The 27,869-nt window shown below is 44.0% G+C and overlaps 1 protein-coding gene across 1 annotated transcript in view; it reads left to right on the forward strand.

The window, feature by feature from the left end:
* LOC127914898 (neuroendocrine convertase 1-like) overlaps nt 1-27,869 on the forward strand; it is an 80,469-nt gene that overhangs the window by 22,461 nt on the left and 30,139 nt on the right. The window contains exons 5-6 of the mRNA XM_052492652.1: nt 811-929; nt 9,809-9,914. Coding sequence (XP_052348612.1) covers nt 811-929; nt 9,809-9,914 — 225 coding nt within the window. The remainder of the gene's footprint in view (nt 1-810; nt 930-9,808; nt 9,915-27,869) is intronic.

Here is a 27,869-nt window from a genome sequence, read left to right on the forward strand (position 1 = left end):
CCCTGGCTCTGCGCATTTTGTACCAGATCCTTTTGTACCAGTGTTCAGAAATCAATTTGATCATGCAGGAAAAAACATGAAGAAATGGATTATTGATCAAACCTATATTCATCGATTTTTCGTAACAGTTCTTTTGTTAATTTGTTTTCACCACTTTACCCTGATCGTACATTGACGTGAGAGAGAGATGAGCAGCCGGAGAGAGTGATGAGAGAGAGAGATGAGAGAGGGATGGAGCGAGCGAGCGAGAGAGCCGAGGGAGAGAGTGAGGGAGAGAGTGTGGTAGTGTGGGTGATATATGTGGGGTGAGGTTGAATCTCTTGATGAGCTGATACCATGTCCACAGACACCGACACAAGCTGTGCTGTGGTAATGTTATGGTAATGTTATGGTAATGCTATGGTAATCTGGCGGCAGTATTCCACATCACTGGAGAGAGGGGAATTCAGGGAGGCCTTTCACCACTGGGTGGAGTGGAGGGACTTCCTGGTCTCAGAGTACACAGCAACAACAACACACACATACACACACAAACACGCACGTGCGCACCCCCTAGCATACACACGCACACACCAAAACAAATACACCAAAACAATTACACGCACTTATTCATACACACACACAAACACACACACACATATCCTCATTACAAATTATTTAAAAAACTCCAGTAAACAGTTTAGAGCATGTATAAAAGGTGCAGTGAAATGCTTGCGTGCTAGCTCACTCACAGGCTAACACTAAATTGTAGTGTATTCATACCCACGTCTCATATGTTCCTGTCTGTCTGTCTGTCTGTCTGTCTGTCAGGTTTGCAGGAGCAGCAGAGTGAGTTACCCAGCTGTCGACAGGACTCTTTGAAGACTGGAGACCAGCCGAGTCCTTCCCTGACCTTCAACGACCCTCTCTGGCCCATGCAGTGGGAACTGGTGGGTCTCTCCCAGATTGTGTGCTAGTGTGCCTGTGTGTGTCTGTGAACAGCAAGAGGCCTGGGAAGTGTAGTATAGTTGATGTAGTGAAACACACACATACATATAAACACACTTGCACACACAAATACACTACATAGCCAAAAGTATGTGGACATCTGTTCGTCGAACATCTCATTCCAAAATCATGGGCATTAATATAGAGTTGCTCCCCCCTTTGCTGCTATAACAGCCTCCACTCTTCTGGGAAGGCTTTCCACTAGATGTTGGAACAGTTATGTGGGGACTTGCTTCCATTCAGCCACAAGAGCATTAGTGAGGTCGGGCATTGATGTTGGGCGATTAGGCAGTCGGCATTCCAATTCATCCCAAAGGTGTTCGATGGGGTTGAGGTCAGGGCTCTGTGCAGGCCAGTCAAGTTCTTCCAAACCAATCGCAACAAACCATTTCTGTATGGACCTCGTTTTGTGTACATTGTCATGTTGCCACAAAGTTGGAAGCACAGAATCGTCTAGAATGTCATTGTATTCTGTAGTGTTAAGATTTCCCTTAACTGGAACTAAGGGGCCTAGCCCAATCCATGAAAAACATGCCAAGACCATTATTGCAGTCATGCACCATTATGCAGTCGGGCAGGTAGTATTCTCCTGGCATCCGACAAATCCAGATTCGTCCGTCGGACTGCCAGATGTTTACTCCAGAGAACGCATTGCCACTGCTCCATAGTCCAATGGCGGTGAGCTTTACTGCACTCCAGCCAATGCTTGGTATTGCACATGGTGATCTTTGGCTTGTGTCAGCTGCTCGGCCATGGAAACCTATTTCATGAAGCTCCCGATGAGCAGCTCTTGTGCTGACGTTGCTTCAAGAGGCAGATTGGAACTCAGTAGTGAGGGTTGAAACTGAGGACAGACATTTTTTACGAACTGACTTTTTGGAAAGGTGGCTTCCTATGACAGTGCCACGTTGAAAGTCACTGAGCTCTTGAGTGTGGGACATTCTACTGTCAATGTTTGTCTATGGAGATTGCATGGCTGTGTGCTTGTTTTTAAACACCTGTCAACAACGGGTGTGGCTGAAATAGCTGAATCCAGTCATTTGAAGGGGTGTCCACATACTTTAGACAAACAAGTACACACACACCTAAGCAGGGTTGGGTAGGTTCATTTCTAAATGTAATCCATTACAGTTACTAGTTACCTGTCCAAAATTATAATCACTGGTAATTTTTGGATAACCCAAACTCTGTAACGTAATCTGATTACTTCTGGATTACTTTCCCCCTATGAGGCATTAGAAGAAGACAAAAAGGAGCCATCAAACGCATTTGGTTTGTCATCATAGTGGTCTCTGACTTGTGGTTTGACTCGCTCAGGTGGAACAAACTTTAACTTGCACCTTTTTCCTTTCTCAATTTAAAAGTAATCCAACAGTTAATCATCTAGTTTTTCAAAATTCAGTTTGTTTATCGTCATGAATCTTGGCCTGGAGGCAGAACTGAGTGATTATATCGGCCAACAGCAGAGTAAAAATTGGCTATATTGTACATGTTTTTTACATTTTTTTATGTGGTTTTTGGTCTTAAAGATGCAATATGCTGCCACCAGAGACTCTGGGTTCGAGCCCAGGCTCTGTCGCAGCCGACTGTGCCCGGGAGGTCCATGGGGCGACTCACAATTGGTCTAGTGTTGTCCGGGTTAGGGGAGGGTTTGGCCGGTAGGGATATCCTTGTCTCATCGCGCACTAGCGACTCCTGTGGCGGGCCGGGCGCAATGCACGCTAACCGAGTCGCCAGGTGCACGGTGTTTCCTCCGACACATTGGTGCGGCTGGCTTCTGGGTTGGATGCGCGCTGTGTTAAGAAGCAGTGCGGCTTGGTTGGGTTGTGTTTCGGAGGATGCACGGCTCTCGACCTTCGCCTCTCCCGAGCCCGTACGGGAGTTGTAGCGATGAGACAAGATAGTAACTACTAAACAATTGGATACCACGCAATTGGGGAGAAAAGGGGGTAAAACATTTTTTTTTTAAAACAAAGATGCAATATGCAGAAATCACTCCGCCATTTCCTGGTTGCTAAAATTGTAATAATTTGTCTAATTTCAGTTTATATTACAAAACAACCACTCAGAGTGTAGAGAATCGTTGTACCATCTAAACCGCTGTGAAATATATTTTCAATAAGCAAAAATATTGTATTTTCAGCTGGTTGAAGCTAGTGTACAAAACTGAAAGTAAAAGACACAAAAAACACATTTAAGAATGAGAAGCATAGAAGTAGCATACATAGAACAGATCTATCGCTTCTTAGACTTGTTTTCAATGTGACATATCTATAACTCACATTTCTATATGAATTTTGTCGGGTCGCTCAAAAAGTGACATATTGCAGCTTTAATTTAAAGTTAGGGTTAGGCATTAGGGTTAGCAGTCTGTTTAAGGTTAGGGTTAAGGTTACGGTTAGGTTTAAAATCCTGTTTTTATGACTTTGTGGCTGTGCCAGCTCGTGATCACTCTGCAGACCTGCCTCCAGAACAAGATTGATGACAAAAAACACTAAACTGCTAATCTGACAGAGCCCTGTGGCTGAGGAGTGGGCTATGTCCCCAGTTCTGATGAACCATGGCAATGAATGACTGACAGGTCAGTTCTCAGGGGAAGATGGAGGGTAGGGAGAGAGACAAAGAAAGAAAGAATAGTGAGAGTGGAAGAATTACTTTTCTCTGTTGGATATGAGGGAATTCCAAGTTTCATACGGTCAGGCTAGAGAGGTTTATCCTGACCTAAAATGTATTATACAGTATATAAACTCAGCAAAAAAAGAAATGCCCCTTTTTCAGGACCCTGTCTTTCAAAGATAGTTTGTAAAAATTCAAATAACTTCACATATCTTCATCGTAAAGGGTTTAAACACTGGTTCCCATGCTTGTTCAATGAACCATAAACAATTAATGAACATGCACCTGTGGAACGGTCGTTAAGACACTAACATCTTACAGACGGTAGGCAATTAAGGCCACAGTTATGAAAACATAGGACACTAAAGAGGCCTTTCTACTGACTCTGAAAGACACCAAAAGAAAGATGCCCAGGGTCCCTGCTCATCTGCGTGAACGTGCCTTAGGCATGCTGCAAGGAGGCATGAGGACTACAGATGTGGCCAGGGCAATAAATTGCAATGTCCGTACTGTGAGACGTCTAAGACAGCGCTACAGGGAGACAGGATGGACAGCTGATCGTCCTCGCAGTGGCAGACCACGTGTAACAACACCTGCACAGGATCGGTATATCCGAACATCACACCTGCGGGACAGGAACAGGATGGCAACAACAACTGCCCGAGTTACACCAGGAACGCACAATCCCTCCATCAGTGCTCAGACTGTCCGCAATAGGCTGAGAGAGCCTGGACTGAGGGCTTGTAGGCCTGTTGTAAGGCAGGTGCTCACCAGACATCACCAGCAACAACATCGCCTATGGGCGTCACTGGACCAGACAGGACTGGCAAAAAGTGCTCTTCACTGACGAGTCACGGTTTTGTCTCACCAGGGGCGATGGTCGGATTCGCGTTTATCATCAAAGGAATGAGTGTTACACCGAGGCCTGTACTTTGGAAAGGATTGATTTGGAGGTGGAGGGTCTGTCATGGTCTGGGGCGGGGTGTCACAGCATCATTGGACTGAGCTTGTTGCCATTGCAGGAAATCTCAACACTGTGTGTTACAGGGAAGACATCCTCCTCCCTCATGTGGTACCCTTCCTGCAGGCTCATCCTGACATGACTCTCCAGCATGACAATGCCACCAGCCATACTGCTCATTCTGTGGTTTATTTGAATCCCATTGAGCACGTCTGGGGCCTGTTAGATCGGAGGGTGAGGGTTAGGGCAGGTACCTTGGTGGAAGGGTGAGGTAACATCACACAGCAAGAACTGGCAAATATGGTGCAGTCCATTTGGAGGAGATGCACTGCAATCCCGTTAACGGGATTGATATGACAACAGCCAGTGAAAGTGCAGAGCGCCAAATTCAAACAACATAATTAAAATTCCTCAAACATACATCTTATACCATTTTAAAAGTAATCTTGTTGTTAATCCCACCAAAGTGTCCAATTTCAAATATTAGATGTTTGATTTGTTCGATAATGTCCATCATTGATGTCCAAAGAGCTACTTTTGTTAGCACGTTTTGTAAACAAATCCTAAGTCATGAAGTGCGTTCCCTAGTTGCAGAAGAAATGTCAAAAAGTTCAGTTACTGTCCGTAGAAACATGTCAAACGATGTATGGAATCAATCTTTAGTATGTTTTTAACATAAAACTTCAATAATATTCCAAACAGAGAATTCCTTTGTCTCAGAAAAGCAAAGGAACGCAGCTCCCTCTCATGTGAAATGCGCATCACCAGCCCATGACTGCTGGCAGACCTCTGACTCATTCCTCTCTCATTCGGTCCCACTTCACAGTAGAATTCTCAAACAAGTTTCTAAAGATGGTTGACATCTAGTGGAAGCCTTAGGAAGTGCAACATAACCAATATCCCACTGTGTATTCAGGGGCTGGGTTGAAAATCGACCAACCTCAGATTTCCGACTTCCTGTTTGGATTTCTTCTCAGGTTTTTGCCTGCCATATGAGTTCTGTTATACGTGACAGACATCATTCAAACAGTTTTAGAAACTTCAGAGTGTTTTCTATCCAATACTACTAATAATATTCATATATTAGCAACTGGGACTGACCAGGCAGTTTACTCTGGGCACCTCTGGGAACCTTTTCATCCAAGCTACTCAATACTGCCCCTGCAGCCATAAGAAGTTAATGTAGCTGGTGGCCACACCAGATACTGAATGTTACTTTTGATTTTGACCCCCCCTTTGTTCAGGGACACTGTTCCATTTCTGTTAGTCACATGTCTGTGGAACTTGTTCAGTTTATGTCTCAGTTAATGAATCTTGTTATGTACATACAAATACTTACACATGTTAAGTTTGCTGAAAATAAATGCAGTTGACAGTGAGAGGACGTTTCTTTTTTTCCTTTTCTTTTCTTTTTTTTGCTGAGTTTAGCTCTGTGTGTATTCCTCTCTCTCCCCCTTTTCGTTCTCTCCATATTTGTCTCTCTCTTTCTCTCTCTCTCTCTCTCTCTCTCTCTCTCTCTCTCTCTCTCTTTCCTCTCTCTCTCTCTTTTTATCCGTTCTGTTTAATCAGCCTCTAGTGGACATGGATATTGATTGAGTGTCAGTAATCTGCCCAGGGTTGCTAGCCTGCCAGGACCGTATGTGGTGTGTGTGTTTAACTCTACTGTATCTGATCTCATAGTGTGTGTTTGTCTACTCACTCGCAGTTGGTCTTCATCTATGATTGGTATCCTGACAGTGTCACATGCACTTGTAACACGCATACAGTATATTCTACTCTCCTGCGTATCCAGTGTTGTTCTGTCAATGTTGTTCGCGCTGGAATTTGTGTATTTGTGTGTGAAATGTTTGTTTGGGTGTGAGTGGAAGTGTATCTGCGCATGTGCATTTTGTGTGTGTGTGCTTGTGCGTGCATGTGTATATGCAGTGGTGATTTTAGCATGTGAATCTTGGTGGGGAAAAACGGTGACAAACGGTGCCCACAAACTGTTAGGGCCTACATAAAGCTGTCTTACCACAGCTACACCTGGCTATCAGCGGAGCCTTTTCTGGCAGCAAAACAGATAAGAGGCAATTCATAATTTCGATTAAGACATTAATGAGCGAGCTAGGATGAACGTAGTAAATATATCTATTTGTTTAGCACTTTGAAATGTACAGCGACAGAATTTAGAACATGGGCCGTTCTTACAGTGTTCTCCCTGTACACCAAGTCAGAACCGTAGGAAAAATAAAGGGGGCATATAAGCAGACAATGAAAGCTCTAACAATATTCGATGATTACATTTCTCTAAAACAGATTATAAGCTACATGTGCACCATTAAATCAGAACAGTAGACAAAATTAAGAGGGGGAAATAGACCAAATTATTAGGGTGAGGCACATGGGCTACTAACATCTTACTAGACAACATGCACTTAGTATTACTTTCTTAGCTACAGTACACATAACTCCCTGGCATATTACACCATTTTTTGCAGCAGCATACAATACATTTTAGGACTCACCTTGTTGTGCTGTGCTCACTTGAACAGGAAGGTGGCGTCCTTTTGTCATCTAAGTCTGGCATTCTCTGGATTTATGGTGCTTTAAAAACAACTGGGAGCTCTGAAAAAAAAACAAGGTTGATCATGATGACGTCATTGATCTTCAGGTCGTGGCTCTAGTCTAGAAAGAGGCTGGAATTACAATTCCGAGTTGGACGACCGTTCAAAAACACATTTTCTCAGTCGGAGCTTATTTATTCCCGACTTCCCAGTTGTCTTAAACTCACTGAAGTCAAGTTTTCGCAGTTCCGAGTTAACAGCTTCGTTGACAGCATGACCAATGTTGAATGTTTATCATTTTAAACTTAGAAAATAGCCCCTGAATCCTAGATTTGGGACCACACAGACACTCCACTGAATAGCAGTCTAGTGATTGCTTTGCAATGCTTGCAGTTAGCCACGGTCACGGATTTGTTCCAAACCACTCATTGTTGAATTTGTGATTTCCAACTTGTTGTGTAATGTTTATGTCCAATGTCCGATGAGCACCGATACATTTTATGTATAATTTCTCTTCATTATTTCTCATCAAATGACAAGGATTAAAAAGGATTTATCAGTAGATTGTCGACTTGATTCATGATGATGACTGCTAGATTAGATTTTTAAAGTATGATGTTGACATGATCAGTCCATTAAAAGCTAATGTACATATAATGTGATTTGACATCATTCTATCTGTTGCCAATGACATGGAGCCTTCTTGGATGGGTACTTCTAATGTAACTCTACCCTTACACGTGGCAGTGACGTGGTGTCCCCATGAGTGACAGAACACTGAGCCAATCACGGCGCAGTGTTCCGTATTTTCTTTTGGCTTGCCCCACCGCCACAGAAAGCACTGAGCTAGGCTGAAACACCTGCATTTTGGAGCTGCCTTACTCAAGAAAAAAAAAAAGAGACCATGTTTGTATGCGGCTTTATTAAATCAATGATATATATATATTTTTTTACATTGTTAGCAAACTGATATGTGACACGTATTAATGCCAAAATAACATGCAAACAGGCAAAAACATGTTTTTTTTACTGCCAAAAATGTGGGGCTCAAAAAAGGTGGGGTTCTCCCCAACCTGCCCTGAATGACAGGTTGCCACTGTGTATATGTGTGTGGGTGTGTATGTAGGCTACTTGTGTGTGTGCGTGCGTGCGTGTATGTGGGTTTCTCTGTATGCGTGAAAGTGTGTGTGCACTTATTTCTGTGTGTGTGTGTGTATCCATCCGCCCGTATGCTGAGCGCCGTCCCCCCAGTGTGCTGGTGGATTCCCTAGGGCCAGGCCTGTTCTGGTGGACGCTGGCTCCATTCATCTGGCAGGCCTTTTCTTCTCCCACTACAAAGCAGCGCTGCTCCCCTGGCGCACCCCCCCGCCCCCTCCCACAGAGCACTATTTATCTATTGTGTTTAGTTAGACTCATCTGAGCTGCTCTCCCTCACTCTCTACATCTCTTTTTTGCTCTCTTCCCCATTTTTTCTCCTCTCCTCATTCCACCCTCCCCTCGCTCATTAACTTTCGCTCTTTACCTCTCTTTCTCTCTCTCTCTCTCGCCGTTTCTCCCTTTTTCTCTTCTCCTTGCTTTATTTTCCCTCTCTCCACTCTTCTTCTCTTGTCTTTCTCTCTCTTCCCCTCTCTCTTCATTCTGGAGAACAACAACAGAATAGAAACCTCTCAAAACACTCACTTTAAATATCAAATTGTCTTTGTGCATGTGAGGGGGTTTGACATTTTGGGGAAGGCTCTTGTTTGTTTTGTGCCCGTGTGGGTTTACGGTGTTTGTGTGTGTGTGTGTGACTGAACGGTGCGCTGTGTGCTGGTTGTGGGGAGCAGAGAGGCTTATGGGTAGTTCTGCTCCTGGCTCTCTCTACTCTGTCTCCTCGCCACATGGGGTGTGTTATGGAGGCTGTTTTGATGTGCGGAGAGTAGGGCCTCCCTCGAGCGCTACCCTGAACCTTTTCAGCACTGTGTTTAGTCAAGGGTCTGTGACGTTCGGGTACACACTCACATACACACACACACACTGAGGAAAACACACACGCATACATGGACGGACACGCACACACACACATGCACACAAACACAAAAATACACACACATTCCCCCTTTTGACTGACTGCATTTCTCCTCATCTTGTCAACCCGCTTTGGTTCTCAACTTCTACTTAGCATGAGATTCAGTGGCGACTAAGGTAGGTTATGTGATGCCTTTTGTTGGCAGAGTGTTGAACAGAAGAGGGTGAAGAAGAGGGTGAAGAAGAGGGTGAAAAGGCTTCCCTACCTGAATGGATTTAAATAGCGCTACAGGAGTGAGTGACTTAAGGAGTGAAAGAAGAGAGGGAGTGAGCGGATGAGGGATTTAAATGGCCATAACTGAGGGACATATGATTCGTTATGTGATAGTACAGTAGTAGAAACGTTTTGGTTCCAGATAGAACACTTTTGGGTTCCATGAGGAGCCCTCTGTGGAAAGGGTTGTTCATGGAACTTAAAATGGTTCTACTTGGAACCAAAAGGTTTCTACCTGGCACCAAAAAGTGTTCTTCAAAGGGTTATCCAATGAGGACAGCCGAAGAACCCTTTTAGGTGTCATTTTTTTCTCTAAGAGTTTACACGTCTTGTCATATAGCTATTATCTTTGTGACATATGATGTGCGTGTGTGTTTGTGACTGTGTTTTATTCTATGTGCCTGTGTTTTACTACAGTTCAACCATGGCCAATACAGCTCCAGTCACTTTGACTTGAACGTGATGCCAGTGTGGAGCAGGAACATCACAGGGAATGGAGTGGTGGTCAGCATCATCGACGACGGTAAAGTCAAGACCAATACAATACAAGACAGGGCCATGTTAAGCAGCGCACAATGTTACAGATAGAAGTGAATAACATAGAACAAACATGCCTCTCTGACACATGGAATAAGGAATCACGTCAACTCAATTCGTGACATTTACATCGGCAAGGTCCACAGCCAGAACGTGGCTCAGACATGCAGGGCAGAGACAAGATCATTTTGTTTTCTGTATTAATGAACATCATTATTTATTTGTTTTGTATTCTAATCTCCTCTCCTGTGGATCTTCTGCCTTCATTAACACAATAAGGAAAATGACCGTTATTGTATGAGCTAAGGACTAATACAAGCGGTTTCAGATGTGTATATTTAGACATCCAAATCTGTTTTTAGAACTAGGAGGAGAGGATAGTGTAAGTCGTTTATTTGAGAGGATGTGTAGAAAGTCTGAAGGAGCAAGTCAGGGAGTCAGTGTAAAAGTTGTATGTATCTTATCCCGTCCTCCTCTTCTTCTGTTGGAGTGGAGTGGTGTTATTTAGCCATGCCAGCCAATCAGAGTGGCTGGTACTGGTCGCCTCTCAGTCACAGCAGCGCAATAAGGATACTTTTCAATACGATTAGTGGAATATCTGGCAACAAGGGAAATGAAAGAACAGCATCTTATGGGCTCATTCATCAAGAACTAATTAAGGCCTAGGTACACTCAAGTGCTGATAGAAATGGAGAAGTGGCTGTGTGTGTGTGTGTGTGTGTTTGTGTGTGTGTGTGTGTGTGTGTGTGTGTGTGTGTGTGTGTGTGTGTGTGTGTGTGTGTGTGTGTGTGTGTGTGTGTGTGTGTGTGTGTGTGTGTGTGTGTGTGTGTGTGTGTGTGTGTGTGTGTGTGGGTGTGAATGCTTGTATGTCAGTGTGTGTGCTTGCGCATGTGTGTAGCTGATATGTGTCGTGTGAGATTTGTTTTCCGTGAGGAAGTGGCTCCGTGTCATGGCAGGTTTGCTGTAGGCGGACGACTCCTATCTGCTCTGCATACTGAGAGACAGAGAGAGAGAACAGGATGCTGAGAGGGAGAGTGAGAGAGGGCGAAAAAAAAGTATACAGGTACAGAGAAAGAGAAAGAGAGAGAGGGAGAGAGATTAAGCATGGAGAGGACGAAAAAGAACAAGGAGAGAGAGTGAGAGAGGATGAAAGAATACAATAGAGGAAGAGAAGGGGGAAGAGAAAGAGAGAGAGAGAGAGAGAGAGAGAGAGAGAGAGAGAGAGAGAGAGAGAGAGAGAGAGAGAGAGTATTAGACCTGCATCACTGACTCCTCTCCTCTGAGGCCATTGTTCTCTGTTCCACCTCTGTATTGATTCCACCAAGCATGAATTCTCCCTCCATCTTTCTCTCTTTTCTCTCTCTGCTCTTTATTTCTCTGTATTCATTCCTTCCTTCCTTCTTTTATTTAGTTTCTGCCAAGCTATCATCTTACCTTTCTCTAGATGCAGTCCTCTCTGTCTATCTCGCTGTCTCTCTCTACCCCCCCCCTCTATCCTATCTCTCTAGTATGTCTGAGAGTCAGACTCAGAGACCTGAAGGATCATGTACACACACACATCACCTTTAGCCACCTTTGAATCAATGCTTATTGATTTTAATAGCGGGGGTGACCCCCTCTGCTCCTTCCCTCCATTCCTCCCTCCTCTATCTCCATCCTTCTCTTTTAGAGGTAATGTAATCAGAGCCTGAGACTATTCTTGCACAGAGTTCTATCAAATGTACCCCATAATAATAATAATATATGCCATTTAGCAGACGCTTTTATCCAAAGCGACTTACAGTCTTGTATGATACATTCTATTGTATGGGTGGTCCTAATAAGGAAAATCATAACCCACTACCCTGGCGTTACAAGCGCCATGCTCTACCAACTGAGCTACAGGACCCATCACCTCCAATCTGGGTATATGCTACTTGAATGAGAGTGTGCGTGTGTGTGTGCTTGTGCATGTGTATGTTTGTCTGAGTGTGTGTTTCAACCACTAATAATTGTTTTATTCTGCAACATTATACTATAAAAATAGTATGATACTTTATATCAATATTGTATGGATGAATTACTAATAAGAAGAAAATCATAACTTTAAACCATTTGATTAATTCTAAATGTTTATATTTAGTGCCTTAAACCTAGACAGAATTTAATTAAAAACAGTGAGAATAGGCATTGGTTTAAAATAAATAAATTCACATGTGCACTACAATGCCTATTCCACCCATGCTCTACCAAGGTTTTCCAGCGCACAGCTTTGACCTACTACAGTAGCTATGTAGGCATTGTACTTCAAACTATGTGTAGGCAGTTTGCTTAGGGTTCAAACCTTCTCAAACATCCTAATTCATACTCTTAGAGGAGGTGCTTCTCCAATAATGTGATTTGTACCTCATACAAGGTAAAATATTGGATTCTTCACACACCACAGTAAGACATTATTCCATTACACTAACTTCTCATGCTTTTTTAAATGAAATGAAAGTAGGCTTTTCTTTTATACTTACAAGACCATCAGGCTTGATTGAGCTGTTTTGTATTGTAGTAATGTGGTGCATGCCTGTATTTCCTTAACCTCTCTAGGCCAACATCCAGTGAGATTGCAGAGCGCCAAATTCAAATACAGAAATACTCATTATAAAAATAGGTTTAAAGATGAACTTCTTGTGAATCCAACCACGGTGTAAGATTTCAAATATTCTTTATGGCGAAAGCATACCTTACAATTATTTGAGAACATAGCCCCAGCAGACAAATTATTACAAACAGCAACCAGCCAAGTAGAAGAGTTACACAAGTCAGAAATAGAGACAAAATTAATCACTTACCTTTGATGATCTTCATATGTTTGCACTCAGAAGACATTCATTTATTCAATAAATGTTCCTTTTGTTTGATAAAGTCTCTCTTTATATCCGAAAACCTCAGTTTTGTTCTCGCGTTTTCTTCAGTAATCCACAGGCTCAAACGCAGTCACAACAGGCAGACAAAAAATAAATGCTAAATGGCATATATATGGTGCTCAATAGAACTAATAGGAGCTGTTTTTTTCACAATTAATTTAAAACGATGGCAAGCAGCTAGGAAATATGCTCATATTATGAAACTGGGCTCCACTGCGGATGCAATGAACTAGTTATCAGAAAAAAAGCATTGTTAAAAATGTCATGTGTCGAGCCTAGCGTAGCTAACAGCAGTGTTTATCCTGTATGTAGTCTGGCTACCTTGTCATTTTTTATTTTTTATTATTTGTTTTATTTTTATTTCACCTTTATTTAACCAGGTAGGCCAGTTGAGAACAAGTTCTCATTTGCAACTGCGACCTGGCCAAGATAAAGAATAGCAATTCGACACATGCACCAACACAAAATATAGTCAATAAGACAGTAGAACAAAAGAAAACAAAAGTCTATATACAGTGAGTGCAAATGAGGTATGATAAGGGAGTTAAGGCAATACATAGGCCATGGTGGCGAAGTAATTACAACATAGCAATTAAACACTGGAATGGTAGATGTGCAGAAGATCAATGTGCAAGTAGAGATACTGGGGTGCAAAGGAGCAAGATAAATAAATAAATACTGTATGGGGATGAGGTAGGTAGATAGATGGGCTGTTTACAGATGGGCTATGTACAGATGCAGTGATCTGTGAGCTGCTCTGACAGCTGGTGCTTAAAGCTAGTGAGGGAGATATGAGTCTCCAGCTTCAGAGATTTTTGCAGTGCGTTCCATTCATTGGCAGCAGAGAACTGGAAGGAAAGACGACCAAAGGAGGAATTGGCTTTGGGGGTGACCAGTGAGATATACCTGCGGGAGCGCGTGCTGTGAGTATACAGTAGTCTTAGTTTGTTCACGTACACTTCCTATGACTGGCAGCATGGTGCCTGCAGCTGTGTTGTTGCCGAGCAACCGACTCAGTGTCATAGAACTCTGAACTTTGGCTAAAGAAGATGTTACTATAGCAGTTCCCCAAAATGTTACCTATATATTGTTATTATAATACACAGTATTATCATATTGACGATCTACGGAACAAAAAGTCCTTAGTCAATCACGTGAAAGGAGAGCGAACTTCATGAAATGCAAAAAACACAATTCTTCACGTCCAATGCATTGCACTTCAACATCAACTGAAGTCATTTAGTAATATTATGATGATAATGAGATGTGATCCGGAGTGCTGGGCAGATTAATCAGCTAATGGCGATGCCCCAACATCCCAGAGTGTCCCTGTCACCACACCATCAACACTGATTGGCCACTGTTCATCTCTCTCCTGATGCACTCAAACATCCATTCCCTACCTACCATATAAACCATACACCACTGCCATTGCATGTCATTAGAACCGAGACAATAGGAACTCAGTTGGATGGAGAAAGGCTACAAAGGTGACATGCTATCTCAAATCAAATCAAATTGTATTTGTCACATGCGCCGAATACAATAGGTGTAGGTAGACCTTACAGTGAAATACTTCCTTACAAGCCCTTAACCAACAATGCAGTTTTAAGAAAAATACCAACAAAAATAAGAAATAAAAGTAACAAATAATTCAAGAGCAGCAGCAAAAATAACAATAGGCTATATACAGGGGGTACCAGTACAGAGTCAATGTGCGGGGGCACCGGTTAGTCAAGGTGATTGAGGTAATGTATACATGTAGGTAGAGTTATTAAAGTGACGTATGCATAGATAATAACAGAGGGTAGCAGCAGTGTAACGGGGGGGTGGGGGGGTAATGTGGTGTGCAAATAGTTTGGTTAGTCATTTGATTAGATGTTCAGTAGTCTTATGGCTCGGGGTAGAAGCTGTTTAGAAGCATCTTGGAACTAGACTTGGCCCTCCGGTACCACTTGCCGTGCTGTAGCAGAGAGAACAGTCTATGACTTGGGTGGCTGGAGTCTTTCACAATTTTTAGAGCCTTCCTCTGACACCGCCTTGTTTAGAGGTCCTGGTTGACAGGAAGCTTGGCCCCAGTGATGCTGGGGCCAAGCCATTTGCACTACCCTCTGTTGTGCCTTGCGGTCGGAGGCCGAGCAGTTGCCATACCAGGCAATGATGCAACCTGTCAGGATGCTCTCGATGGTGCAGCTGTAGAACCTTTTGAGGATCTGAGGACTCATGCCAAATCTTTTCAGTCACCTGAGGGGGAATAGGTTTTGTCGTGCCCTCTTCACGACTGTCTTGGTGTGCTTGGACCATGTTAGTTTGATGGTGATGTGGACACCAAGGAACTTGAAGCTCTCAACTTGCTCCACTACAGCCCCGTCAATGGCCAGGTCTCTGACCTCCTCCCTATAGGCTGTCTCGTCGTTGTTGGTGATCAGGCCTACCACTGTTGTGTCATCGGCAAACTTAATGATGGTGTTGGAGTCGTGCCGGGCTGTGCAGTCATGAGTGAACAGGGAGTACAGGAGGGGACTAAGCACGCACCCCTGAGGGGCCCCTGTGTTGCTACCTACCCTTACCACCTGGGGGTGGCCCGTCATGAAGTCAAGGATCCAGTTGCAGAGGGAGGTGTTTAGTCCCAGGGTCCTGTGTATAGGTGGGTGTTTGTTTGTATTTCAGAGGTAGAGTATTTGAGACCAATATTCCAATGTGATCTAGTAGACATAACACCATTATTAGCATTCACAGACTCTTACGACGTATCATGGATCAATTAACGCCTTCTAACATCATGGCATGATACGGTATAAAACCATTTACAGAGGCTTAAGTAGAAGCACTGTATATTGTATTGCCATACCGCCTTATCTAATTAAGGTAATATACAGTAGGTATACATTACTTACACGACAAGCATTTATTTGGTCACCTTGGTTCAGTTTAACCCATCCTGTAAAGGTGTGTGTGTGTATACGCGTGCGTCTGTGTGTGTGTGTGTGTATACGTGCGCACATATAGTATATCCACGCTTGCATCCATGTGTGTGAGTGCATGATTGCTCGTGTTGTAGGTGTGAGATTTGTGTATGTGGGTAGCCTAGTTGTTTGGCATAAAATGACACTGTAAAAATCTTTCTGACAGGGGGAGTGACTGGAGTCAGCGCTTTTCCTCCCCCCTTCATCCCCCCATCGACCCCCGCTGTTCAATCCATCCAGCCGCTGTCACGGCGGGGGAGCAGACAATCTATCAAGGCATCGGGAGGCATTCTCCTCACCTGCACCGCGCCTTTAATGAACAGCCAACATGATCCCGGCTGACAAGCAGGAAATGGATGTAATAAAGATTGTTTTTGCATGCTCTTTGCATCCCTGATAAATCGCCTCGCTGTGCAACAGATACTGGAGCCACATGGAAATTTGATTTCACACGGTGAGGCGGAGAGTGATGGGGCGAGAGAGAGAGAGAGTGGAGAGGGGAGAAAGAAAGCGCTGGCAGTGGCAGGGTCACTTTATGTTTTTTGTTCTCTATAGCTGGGACGTGGGAACGTGCTAAAGCTAAATGACGTGGGTGGCGGTGGTGTGTATTGGTTTACTGGGACCCTCCCTGGCTCCTCTAGTCCTGCCGAGCGTTGCTGGTTCTGTGGTGCCCCCAGCAATCGGAGGATTTTCCTATGAGCGGCCTCCTCCACACCTACTGCTCAACCCTCTACACTTCTTGCACCCACTCACCCACTTTACCCAAATCCCGTTCCACACATACTGTAGTCTCAGTAGGGTTCAGAGGGCATTGAGGTCAGAAGGTCACTGTGACCACTCTTCTCTACATACTGTACAGGCTCTCCATCACCACCCACACTCATCTGCCGTAACATCCCTGGTTCCCTTGAGACTTTGAATATGGCTTGCGAGATTACTAGTATAATAACAGAAGAATGCAGGGAGGGGACAAAGTGGGAGGATAGGAGAGAGGAGGGGACAGAGAGAGAATGATTATAAAAGTAAGATAGAGGGAGGGGGGGCAAAAGCAAATGCTGGGTGATGGAAAGGGGGGAGAATAAAAGAGATCGAGGGAGAGACAGGGAAATGCAGATATAGAATGGGCAATTTATGATTTAACCACTGCAGAAAGAGAGAGAGCGGGAGGGATATAAAGGGGGGTGGCTAGAGAAAGGGATAGTGAGAGACATTTCCTCAGAGAGAGTAGAGCTGTTTTATCTGACTACACTACACAAATGTTATTTGGCTGTCCTCATAGGAGAGAACCCTTTGAAGAACCCTTTTTGGTTCCAGCTAGAAGCCTTTTGTTTCCAGGTAGAAGTCATTTGGACCCTTTCCTCAGAGGGTTTTTACGTTGAACCAAAAAGGGTTCTCCCTGGAATCAAAATGGGTTCTCCTACTGGAACAGCTGAATAACTCTTTTGGAACCAGAGTGTACCATCCACCCCTTGTAAACCTTGGCTTTCCGCTCTTCTCCTTTCCTCTCCTATCCTCTCCCTCTATTCCTCCTCATCCACCCTCATCCCTTTCTCCACCTCCACAACCACCTCACCCAACATAGAACCTCAACCTCCATATGCCTGTAGTAGTTGTGTGTGTGGCAGTCTTTCTTAACACCCTACAGTAAATTAATGCATTTTCAGAACGACACGTGGCCAGCCTCACGGCTTTGGTCTCAAGGTCAAGCCTCCATTATCATTGCATTGAATGAACTTCCAACCACAACATATAGAATAGACTTCCAACCACAACGTAAAGATTGGGCCATTGGGATTGAGTAAGAGGGTGGCTGAGAGGCCTACTTGCTTCTCTCTCTCTCTCACGGGGACATGTGTATGTATTTGTGTGTATCTAGAGAAACATTAGCCAGGATCTATATTGGTTTGGTGGCTGCCCCCTGTAGTGGCGCAGGTATGGGTTATGTGACGATGTCTCTCACCGCAGCGCTGTCTGTCGTTGGCACATTGTGGCGTCTCTCCACAGCCAGGTCACCTATGATACAAGTCAGTATTCGATGTCCATCCATGTCTCAGGATGTCGGGAGACGTAGTGGAAACCTGGCCACTAGGGGCAACCGTGAGCGCTGTTACCTTCAAGTAGGTTTTCGGTTTTGCTAGGGTGCTGTGGACGGGGATGGCGGATTGGCGTAAGCATCTGCCTCTGATTCCAAAGTTTGAATCCAGTGATAGAAAGTTGTTTTTGATATTTTACTTTTAAGCCTATCCCAAACCTTAACTGTTACCTTAACCATTTGAAGTTAATGCCTGAACTTAACCCTAACCTTAAAAATGTGGAGTTAATGCCTGAACGTCACCTTACATAACCTCCCCCCAGTCACACCACCACTACTGCACACAACAGTATATACCCACTACTTGTTTAGGCTGCCCCCGCGCTCATTTGCATGAAATAAGATGGAAATGCAGCCCTTATTTATGCCAACAGAAATGGAGTGTTATTAAGGGCACCATTGTGCAAAAGCGACGGTCGCACAGAGGGTAATGCTTTACTACTCCCTGATGGCATCGTGTGCCAGGGCTCTGTGTGTGTGTGTGTGTGTGTGTGTGTGTGTGTGTGTGTGTGTGTGTGTGTGTGTGTGTGTGTGTGTGTGTGTGTGTGTGTGTGTGTGTGTGTGTGTGTGTGTGTGTGTGTGTGTGTGTGTGTGTGTGTGTGTGTGTGTGCTAGTAGACTGAGGAGAAGGGCTGTGCGGGTGGGAAAGTGGTTGCATGTGTGTGCGTGTGATGGGCTGTGTGGATGTGTAAGTAGGTGTGTGTGCGTATTTTCTGCGATTTTCAGTGACAGAGAGGTTATCCGTGATTGACAGTGTACGCGGCCCCCGCTGTATAATAGTTTGTGAGCTGTGAGTTGAGGTGAGAGGCAGGTATAGCCACAGTAGTACTTTCCATCTGTCTGCTGAGCTGTGCAGCGCGGTGTAGTTAGAAATGATCCTGTGTCAGATTCTATTCTAAATCCCACAATTACTAAGGTTATATAACCAAAGAGGAAATCTGGTCTTAGACCAGTTTATCACACCAACATAGAGTGACCCTGTTGGCCAGCCAGTAGCCTCAGTCTGACCTGATCCCAGACCAGTCAACCCTGACCTCAGTTCACCTGAACCTGCTCCCCACTGACCGCCCTCGGACCACTCTGTGACCTCTGACCTATGCCCTGGCTAGGTGCCGTCACTGGACCATGGCTTCCCTGGGTAAATATTATGAGTTTCTCAACTGCATGCAGCTGCACGGGAGCCGAGACAAAGGACAGAGGGAGAGGGGGAGGTGTGTGTGTTTCAGCGAGGTTTAGCATCTTATTTAATGCTGTGCAGGGGGTGGGGGAGCCCCCTGGGTGTGTGTGCTGTGATATAGGGATTGAGTGAAATAGAGACGGGCTGTGGGAGAGAGAGAGAGAGACTGAGACTGATTTGTGGACATGCTGCCTTTTTACAGGCCTTGTAATGGAGTTTATTAGCATGTGAGTAGCGGTAGGGGAGCATATGTCATCTGTCCTGTGCAAGGGTGGCCATTTTGAACACAGGATGGTAAAACAAAAGCAAAACAAGCTCGAGTCCATTATGTGAAAATCCTTCCTAGCTGAGTGAATACATGTGAATGGTATTATTCCCCTTGTCAAATAGATATTTTATGTTATGTACTGATGGCTAGTGTAAATTATATTGTCAGATAGGTCTATAGAAATAACAGATCTGTTCTACGAATGTACCTACCCATTGAGCTGTGTAACTGTTCTCGCACAACATTTGTCATCATCTGTGTGTGTTTGTGTTTTTGTGAGAGAGAGAGAGAGAGAGAGAGAGAGAGAGAGAGAGAGAGAGAGAGAGAGAGAGAGAGAGAGAGAGAGAGAGAGAGAGAGAGAGAGAGAGAGAGAGAGAGAGAGAGAGAGAGAGAGGCTCACCGCAGCACCGCACAACATTTGTCATCATCTGTGTGTGTGTGTGTTTGTGTCTTTGTGAGAGAGCGAGAGAGAGAGAGAGAGAGAGAGAGAGAGAGAGAGAGAGAGAGAGAGAGAGAGAGAGAGAGGGACAAGGAAAGGAAGAGAGAGAGAGAACATTTGTCAGAGAGAGAGAGAGAGAGAGAGAGAGAGAGAGAAAGAGAGGCTCACCGCAGCACCGCACAACATTTGTCATCATCTGTGTGTGTGTGTGTGTTTGTGTCTTTGTGAGAGAGCGAGAGAGAGAGAGAGAGAGAGAGAGAGAGAGAGAGAGAGAGAGAGAGAGAGAGAGAGAGAGAGAGAGAGAGAGAGAGAGAGAGGGACAAGGAAAGGAAGAGAGAGAGAGAGAGAGAGAGAGAGAGAGAGAGAGAGAGAGAGAGAGAGAGAGAGAGAGAGAGAGAGAAAGAGGGTAGCCAGAGACAGCTGTTGTGTCTTGGAAAATGCAGATCAAATAAGCTAATGTCAAGGCCTGCGCCGTCCCATAACTTCTCCATTCAAGCAGAGGGCAAACTGAGGTCAAATTCTATTGATTCTTCCAGGGCTTGTGGCAATATATCTTTCTACTGAACCAAGTAGACCTTTCCAGTATTAACATTGGAAGTATTTCTGAGCAACGTGCATTATGAGAATACTATTTTCAATATAATATTATAATACTTAACTCTATCTATGTTAATCGGCACTCTACAGTATGTCCATCATACAAGGTCAACATTACTTTGGCAACACCCCATTTTTAAAAAACTATCCCTGTTTGTGATGTGAATTACTCAAACCAATAGACCTAATGTGGTCCTTCTGAGTTAGAGAGGCTCTATAATTGTTGTGTTTGTGAGCGACCATGCACGCGTGTGCAGTTGTGTGCATGTTTGAATGAGTTTCAGTATTTGTGTGTATGTGATTATATACAATAAGTGTTTATCAGCGTGTGTGTGTGAATTTGTGTTCATCAGCGTGTGTGTTTGTGTGTGCGTGGGTGGGTGGGTGATGGATGGTGCCCGCTCCGTGTTTACCTATCCCATGATTTCCTGTGCGTGCGGGTAACAAGTGGAGTTTGGCAGGATTAATGAGCGTGTGGGTGCTGAATGGATGTTTGGGGCTGTCTGGTGCTCCATCACTGGCCTAGCAGCCCAGAGCCCCCCAGAGCTTAGCCTTTGCCCTCCACCACCACCGGCCGTCACAACCGCTAACGCGAGCTACTGCTCAGCCTGCTCTTGATTATGCATGCTTAGCAAAGTCCCATTAAACAAGCAGCAGCGTTAAACAAAGGCAAAGCATTCACATCCTTTACTCACTGAGAGTTATCTTAACCCTCAAGAGAGTGATACGATCCCTAGAGTTAGTGTTGATAACTGGAATTCGTTATGACGGAGTGCTTTTAACTCCATTAAGAATAAGCAGAGACAGGGAATTACATTCATGGTGTTATCCACAGATGTGGGAGGGGCCTCATTGTCATATTTCCCAACCTGCTCTGCTGCAGGTAGATTTTATTTTACTGTTTGATTCAACATCTGTGTTTTCGCATGTATATTGATTGTTTTTGATCTTATGCGTCACAAAGATAAGAAACATGCATTTAGTCAAATAGATCAATCTTTAAGTGGTTGGTTTCAGAGCAACCATTAGTCAAGTCGAATGTTATTGGTCACATGCGCCGAATACGACAGGTGCAGACTTTAAAGTGAAATGCTAACATACGAGCCCATTCCCAACAGTGAAGGCTTAAAAAGTAAGACAAATATTTGCTAAATTAAAGAGGAAACAGTAACACAATAAAATCAAAACAAGGCTATATACAAAGAGAACCAGTACCAAGTCAATATACTTGGGTTTGAGGTAGTACAGTTGAAGTCAGAAGTTTACATACACTTAGGTTGGAGTCATTAAAACTCGTTTTTCAACCACTCCACAAATTTCTTGTTAACAAACTATAGTTTTGGTAAGTCAGTTAGGACATCTACTTTGTGCATGACACAAGTAATTTGTCCAACAATTGTTTACAGACAGATTATTTCACTTATAATTCACTGTATCACAATTCCAGTGGGTCAGATGTTTACATACACTAAGTTGACTGTGCCTTTAAACAGTTTGGAAAATTCCAGAAAATTATGCCATGGCTTTAGAATGTTCTGATAGGCTAATTGACATCATTTAAGTCAATTGGAGGTGTACCTGTGGCTGTATTTCAAGGCCGACCTTCAAACTCAGTGCCCCTTTGCTTGACATCATGGGAAAGTCAAAAGAAATCAGCCAAGACCTCAGAAAAAAAATTGTAGACCTCCACAAGTTTGGCTCATCATTGGGAACAATTTCCAAACGCCTGAAGGCACCACTTTCATCTGTACAAAAAATAGCACGCCAGTATAAACACCATGGGACCACGCAGCTGTCATACCGCTCAGGAAGGAGACGCGTTCTGACTCCTATAAGATGAACTTACTTTGGTGCGAAAAGTGCAAATCAATCCCAGAACAACAGCAAAGGACCTTGTGAAGATAGAGGAAACAGGTACAAAAGTATCTATATCCACAGTAAATAGAGTCCTATATCAACATAACCTGAAAGGCCGCTAAGCAAGGAAGAAGCTACTGCTCCAAAACTGCCATTAAAAAAGCCAGACTATGGTTTGCAACTGCACATGGGGACAATGATAGTACTTTTTGGAGAAATGTCCTCTGATCTGATGAAACCGAAATAGAACTGTTTGGCCATAGTGACCATTGTTATGTTTGGAAGAAAAAGGGTGAGGCTTGCAAGTCAAAGAACACTATCCCAACTGTGAAGCAAGGGGGTGGCAGCATCATGTTGTGGGGGTGCTTTGCTGCAAGAGGGACTGGTGCACTTCACAAAATAGATGGCATGAGGGAGGAAAATTAGGTGGATATATTGAAGCAACATCTCAAGACATCAGTCAGGAAGTTAAAGCTTGGTCACAAATGGGTTTTCCAAATGGACAATGACCCCAAGCATACTTCCAAAGTTGTGGCAAAATGGCTTAAGGACAACAAAGGCAAGGTATTGGAGTGGCCATCACAAAGCCCTGACCTCAATCCTATAGAATTTGTGGGCAGAACTGAAAAAGCATGTGTGTGCAAACCTGACTCCGTTGCACCAGCTCTGTCAGGAGGAATGGGCCAACATTCACTCAACTTATTGTGGGAAGCTTGTGGATGGCTAGCCAAAACATTTGACCCAAGTTAAATTTAAAGGCAATGCTACCAAATACTAATTGAGTGTATGTAAACTTCTGACCCACTGGGAATGTGATGAAAGAAATAAAAGCTGAAATAAATTCTCACTATTATTCTGACATTTCACATTCTTAAACTAAAGTGGTGATCCTAACTGACCTAACACAGGGAGTTTTTACTAGGATTACAGTTTCTCAATTGTTTAAGCACAATTTTGAAAACAGGGCCCGGTTTGTCAAAACACTACACACAATTAGCACAACCCTACACCAAAGCAGCACATCACTTCAGATCAACTATACACGACTTCATAAAAATAATATTTTGTTACCATACAAAACACACATTTCATATGCCTTCAATCTTTTTGAACCAGTTACACACTGCTGTTGCTAACCTAAAACACTGCTGTTGCTAACCTAACACTTTTAGCAAGTCTAATTGTCAGTGATTAGAGTACTGTAAATGAAGTACACAGAGAAAGTGCAACTATACAAACACTACACAAGATCAATGCTGCAGACTGAGGAAAATATAATTTATTTCTCTCCATGTACCCAAATCAGTTAACATGTCAACATGGAGAATCACAACAAAACATGTCCCAGTTTTCATGCAACTACAGTAGTGTGCATAACACTTAGCTCAGCGAACAGACAAACATAAAATACTGTATCCAGTACAGGTTACAATTACAACAACAAACATAAAAAAATAATCTGGAAAGAAAATGGACAATATTGTACAGAAAATACTACAGTAAACATACTTTACATTATCTCTTCGCCTAGCTGGATCTGGCCAGAGAATTTAATCAACATCACAAGCAATATCGTCATTAGCAAGGCAACGCGGGAAGAACCGTCTTGAATGTCGAATCCATCCTTGCATAGCTGCGGCGTCGACTTGGTCACAGGCGTCCTCCATGGCCTGAATGAGGGGTATCTGAGCCTGGGGCTGGAGATCGTAAACCTTCCTCCGCCATGCAGAGAAACGGAGTGTATGGTGGAAGGTATAGTACTGTCAACTGTGGATGGTGTTGAAACCAGTTCTGGACCAAAGCAGAGCGGTGGAATGACATGGTCCCAGATGACCATGTATTGCATCTGGTGCATTTCATTACCTGCTGTGACGATGTTGTGCAATCGGTCCAAAAATGTGAGAATGTGAGGTGTTGTAAGGGCCCATTTTGGCATGACGGAGGACAACCACATGCTGTGAAATGGCAGCGCAAAGGGTGATGTTACCCCCACGTTGCCCTGGGACATTGATTATAGCCCTGTGGCCAATGATATTTCTGCCTCTCCTTCTTGCTTTTGTGAGGTTCATCAATATACTGTATATGAATTCATTGCAAGGATTTCCTCAGCATCCATCTGCAAAACTCCCTGAAATACAGTGAAAGACAAGATTGTGTAGTTCGGGATAGGTCTAGTATGCAGTCAATGTAAAGAAGTCATGTGTGCAGTATGCAACATCAGTGCTAAAGTGAACAATACAAACCTCCACACACTCATGCCGCAGCCGTTTGACCCACTCTGAATGCCGCTCAAAAGGCACTCGATAAAGTTGTTTCATTTGAACCGGATGTCTTTTCAGGATGCGTGTCAGTGTTGACTGAGAGACCTGATGGACATCATTGAAAATGGGATGGTCACCGATAATGTTGGCTTGTAGTTCTCTGAGCCTGATAGCATTATTGGCCAAAACCATGTTTATTATCTCTCTCTTGTTCTTGCGTGGATATGGGCCCCCTTCCTCCTTGTCATTCCCGACCCTCAATCCTATGTAGAGAATAATACATAAACTTACTGTACAATGTCAGCAGCTGATTACTGTAACTGTTGACAGATCTTTAACCTGTTTTCCTGTCGAAAAGCCCTTATGACAGATGCCACTGTATATCTGCTAAGATTTGGCTGAACTCTCAGTCCAGCCTCCCTCAGCGTCAATCCGTGGTTCGCAACATGGTCCACTAGTGTTGCACCAATGTCATTTGATAAGTTTGGTCCTCTTCTTCTTTGTGCACGTCCTCCTCCTGCTTCAGGTCTTCCTCGACCTCTGGCTCGACCTCTGGGTCTGCCTCGGCCTCTGCCTCTGCCTCTGCCTCTTCCTCTGCCTCTTCCTCCTCTACCTCCTTCTCCTCCTCTGTGTCCTCCTCCTCTCACCCTCACTCTTCTTCTGACTCCTTCCATTTGGGTTGAAGGCAGGTGAACCTACCTGCTGCATTTTTATAGTGCTTAAACCTGATTGGTGTGTCTACAATTTAGCAATCATGTGTTTGTGCACCTGATGGCTGTGTTTAACAGATTGGCTCATAGGTGTGGTAATTTGACAGTCAGTGCTTTGGAATTTGCAAGGAAGTGGCATCATGATATACTTCCGTGTCTGATGTATACAAATGTGTTTAGTGTTTTGCAAATCACTGTGTGTAATGTTTTGCAAATAGTGTGAAGCTGACAATGTGCTTACAATTGTGCAAATCTAGCCTTGTGTTTTGCTCCTTGAGTGTAAGGTTTTGCCAATTGTGGGAAAAGTTCAATTTTAGTGTGTAAGCAATCGTAAAAGACTGTAAATGTCAGGAATTGTGAAAAACTGAGTTGAAATGTATTTGGCTAAAGTATGTAAACTTCCGACTTCAACTGTACATGTGAGTAGGGGTAAATGTGACTAGGCGGTCAGGATATATAATAAATAGAGTAGCAGCAGCACATGTGAATTGTGTGTGTGTGTGTGTGTGTGTGTGTGTGTGTGTGTGTGTGTGTGTGTGTGTGTGTGTGTGTGTGTGTGTGTGTGTGTGTGTGTGTGTGTGTGTGTGTGTGTGTGTGTGTGTGTGTGTGTGTGTGTGTTGGGGTGAGTGGGCATAGAGCCAGTGCAAGGGAGTCTGTGCAAAACTATTAAGATAAAGAAATAAAGAATGAAGGGGATCAAAGTAAATTGTCCAGATAGCCATTTGGTTAACTGTTCAGCAGTCTTACGGGCAAAAGCTGTTCAGTTGCCTTTTGGTCACAGACTTGGTGCTCCGGTACCGCTTGATGTGCGGTAGCAGAGAGAAAAGTATATGACTTGGGTGGCTGGAGTCTTTGACATTTTTTAGGGCTTCCCTCTGACACCGCCTAGTATAGATGTCCTGGATGGCTGAGAGTTCGGCCCCAGTGATGTACTGGGCCGTACGCACTACCCTCTGTAGCGCCTTGTGATCGGACGTCGAGCAGTTGCCATACCGAGCGTTGATGCAGCCTGTCGAGATGCTCTCAATGGTGCAGCTGTAGAACTTTTTGAGGATTTGAGGGACCATGCCCAATCTTTTCAGCCTCCTGAGGTCGGAAGAGGCATTGGCGTGTGTTTGGACCATGATACGTCCTTAGTGGCACCAAGAAACTTGAATCTTTCGACCAGTTCCACTATAGCCCCTTCGATATGAATGTGGGAGTAATCAGCCCTCCTTTTCCTGTAGTCCACAATCATCTTCTTTGTCTTGATCACATTGAGGAAGAGGTTGTTGTCCTGGCACCACACTGCCAGGTCTCTGAACTCCTTCCTATAGGCTTTCTCATTGTTGTCGGTGATCAGGCCTACCACCGATGTGTCGTCGGGCAAACTTAACGATGGTTTTGGAGTAATGCGTGGCCACGCAATTGTGGGTGAACAGGGAGTACAGGAGAGAACTAAGCACACACCCCTGAGAGGCCACATGTTGAGGATCAGTGTGGCAGACTTGTTGTTGCCTACCCTTACCACCTGGGTCCAGGAAGTCCAGGATCTAGTTGCAGAGGGAGGTGTAGGTGCTGTATGAATGCACAGCATTCTCACATAGGTGTTCCTTTTGTCCAGGTGGGAAAGGGCAGTGTGGAGTGCAATAGAGATTGCATCATCTGTGGATATGTTGGGTCAGTATGCGAACTGGAGTGGATGAGCATATCCTTGTTTGCTTATGGCCCAATACAGCTCATTGAGTGCGGTCTTAGTGCCAGCATCGGCCTGTGGTGGTAAATAGACTGCTATGAAAAATACAGATGGAAACTCTATTGATAAAAATAGTATGGTCTACAGCTTGTCATAAGGTATTCTAACTCGAGACTGTAGATTTATTCGTTAGCCGCCGTAGTCTCACCGGGGTGTCGGTGCGCGGGCCTCTTTATCGACGTTAGGGCCTGGTCCGGTTCATTGAAGTAGAAGTCCTCGTCCAAATTGAAGTTAGCGATAGCTGTTTGGATGTCCAGAATCTCTTTTCGGTCATAGGAAACAATGGCAAGACATATCATGCACAAGAAACGTTACGATCAGTGCCAACAAAAAATACACAAAATAGCACAATTGGTCCGTCCGGCGCAATTGACACACCCTAGTGGGATGTTATTCCAGTTGACATGGTGTCGGTAGTCTCCATGTATTGTATTTTTCCTCCTACTCCGACAGGAATTCTAAATGCAAGTGGCGATGTAAAACTGCTGTGTATCTTGTAAACCACCATAGTGTGACACATTAAGAAATATTCAAATAAAGCCTTATACCCTTGTAACTCAAAGGAAGTAAACCCGAAAGAGAAGTGTACTCTGCTGGAGTTGATTGTAAAAAATATATATATATAACACTGAAAACAGTAAAATGGCAGTTGGAGTAACATTTAAGCAACTCTGAGAGTTGAATGTTTATTGTCATTTTATGATGGTGATGGTGGTGTCATTTTAACTCCAGAAATAACACCATCACCAGAGTAGTGTCAACACAAAAGGGGGGTGGGACCATGTAAACCCCAAAATAGTCTTACATTTGACTACATAGGAGTTGACTTAACTCTTGCAATATTTCTGTACTGGGTATAAAACGCTGCCCTTAGGTCTATGTATTTTCTGTATAGGAGAGGGGCGGGTTGTGGTCATGAAATGATTGCGTAACACTTTTTGAC

The sequence above is a fragment of the Oncorhynchus keta genome, chromosome 34 (assembly GCF_023373465.1).
Source record: "Oncorhynchus keta strain PuntledgeMale-10-30-2019 chromosome 34, Oket_V2, whole genome shotgun sequence".
Lineage (NCBI taxonomy): Eukaryota > Metazoa > Chordata > Actinopteri > Salmoniformes > Salmonidae > Oncorhynchus > Oncorhynchus keta.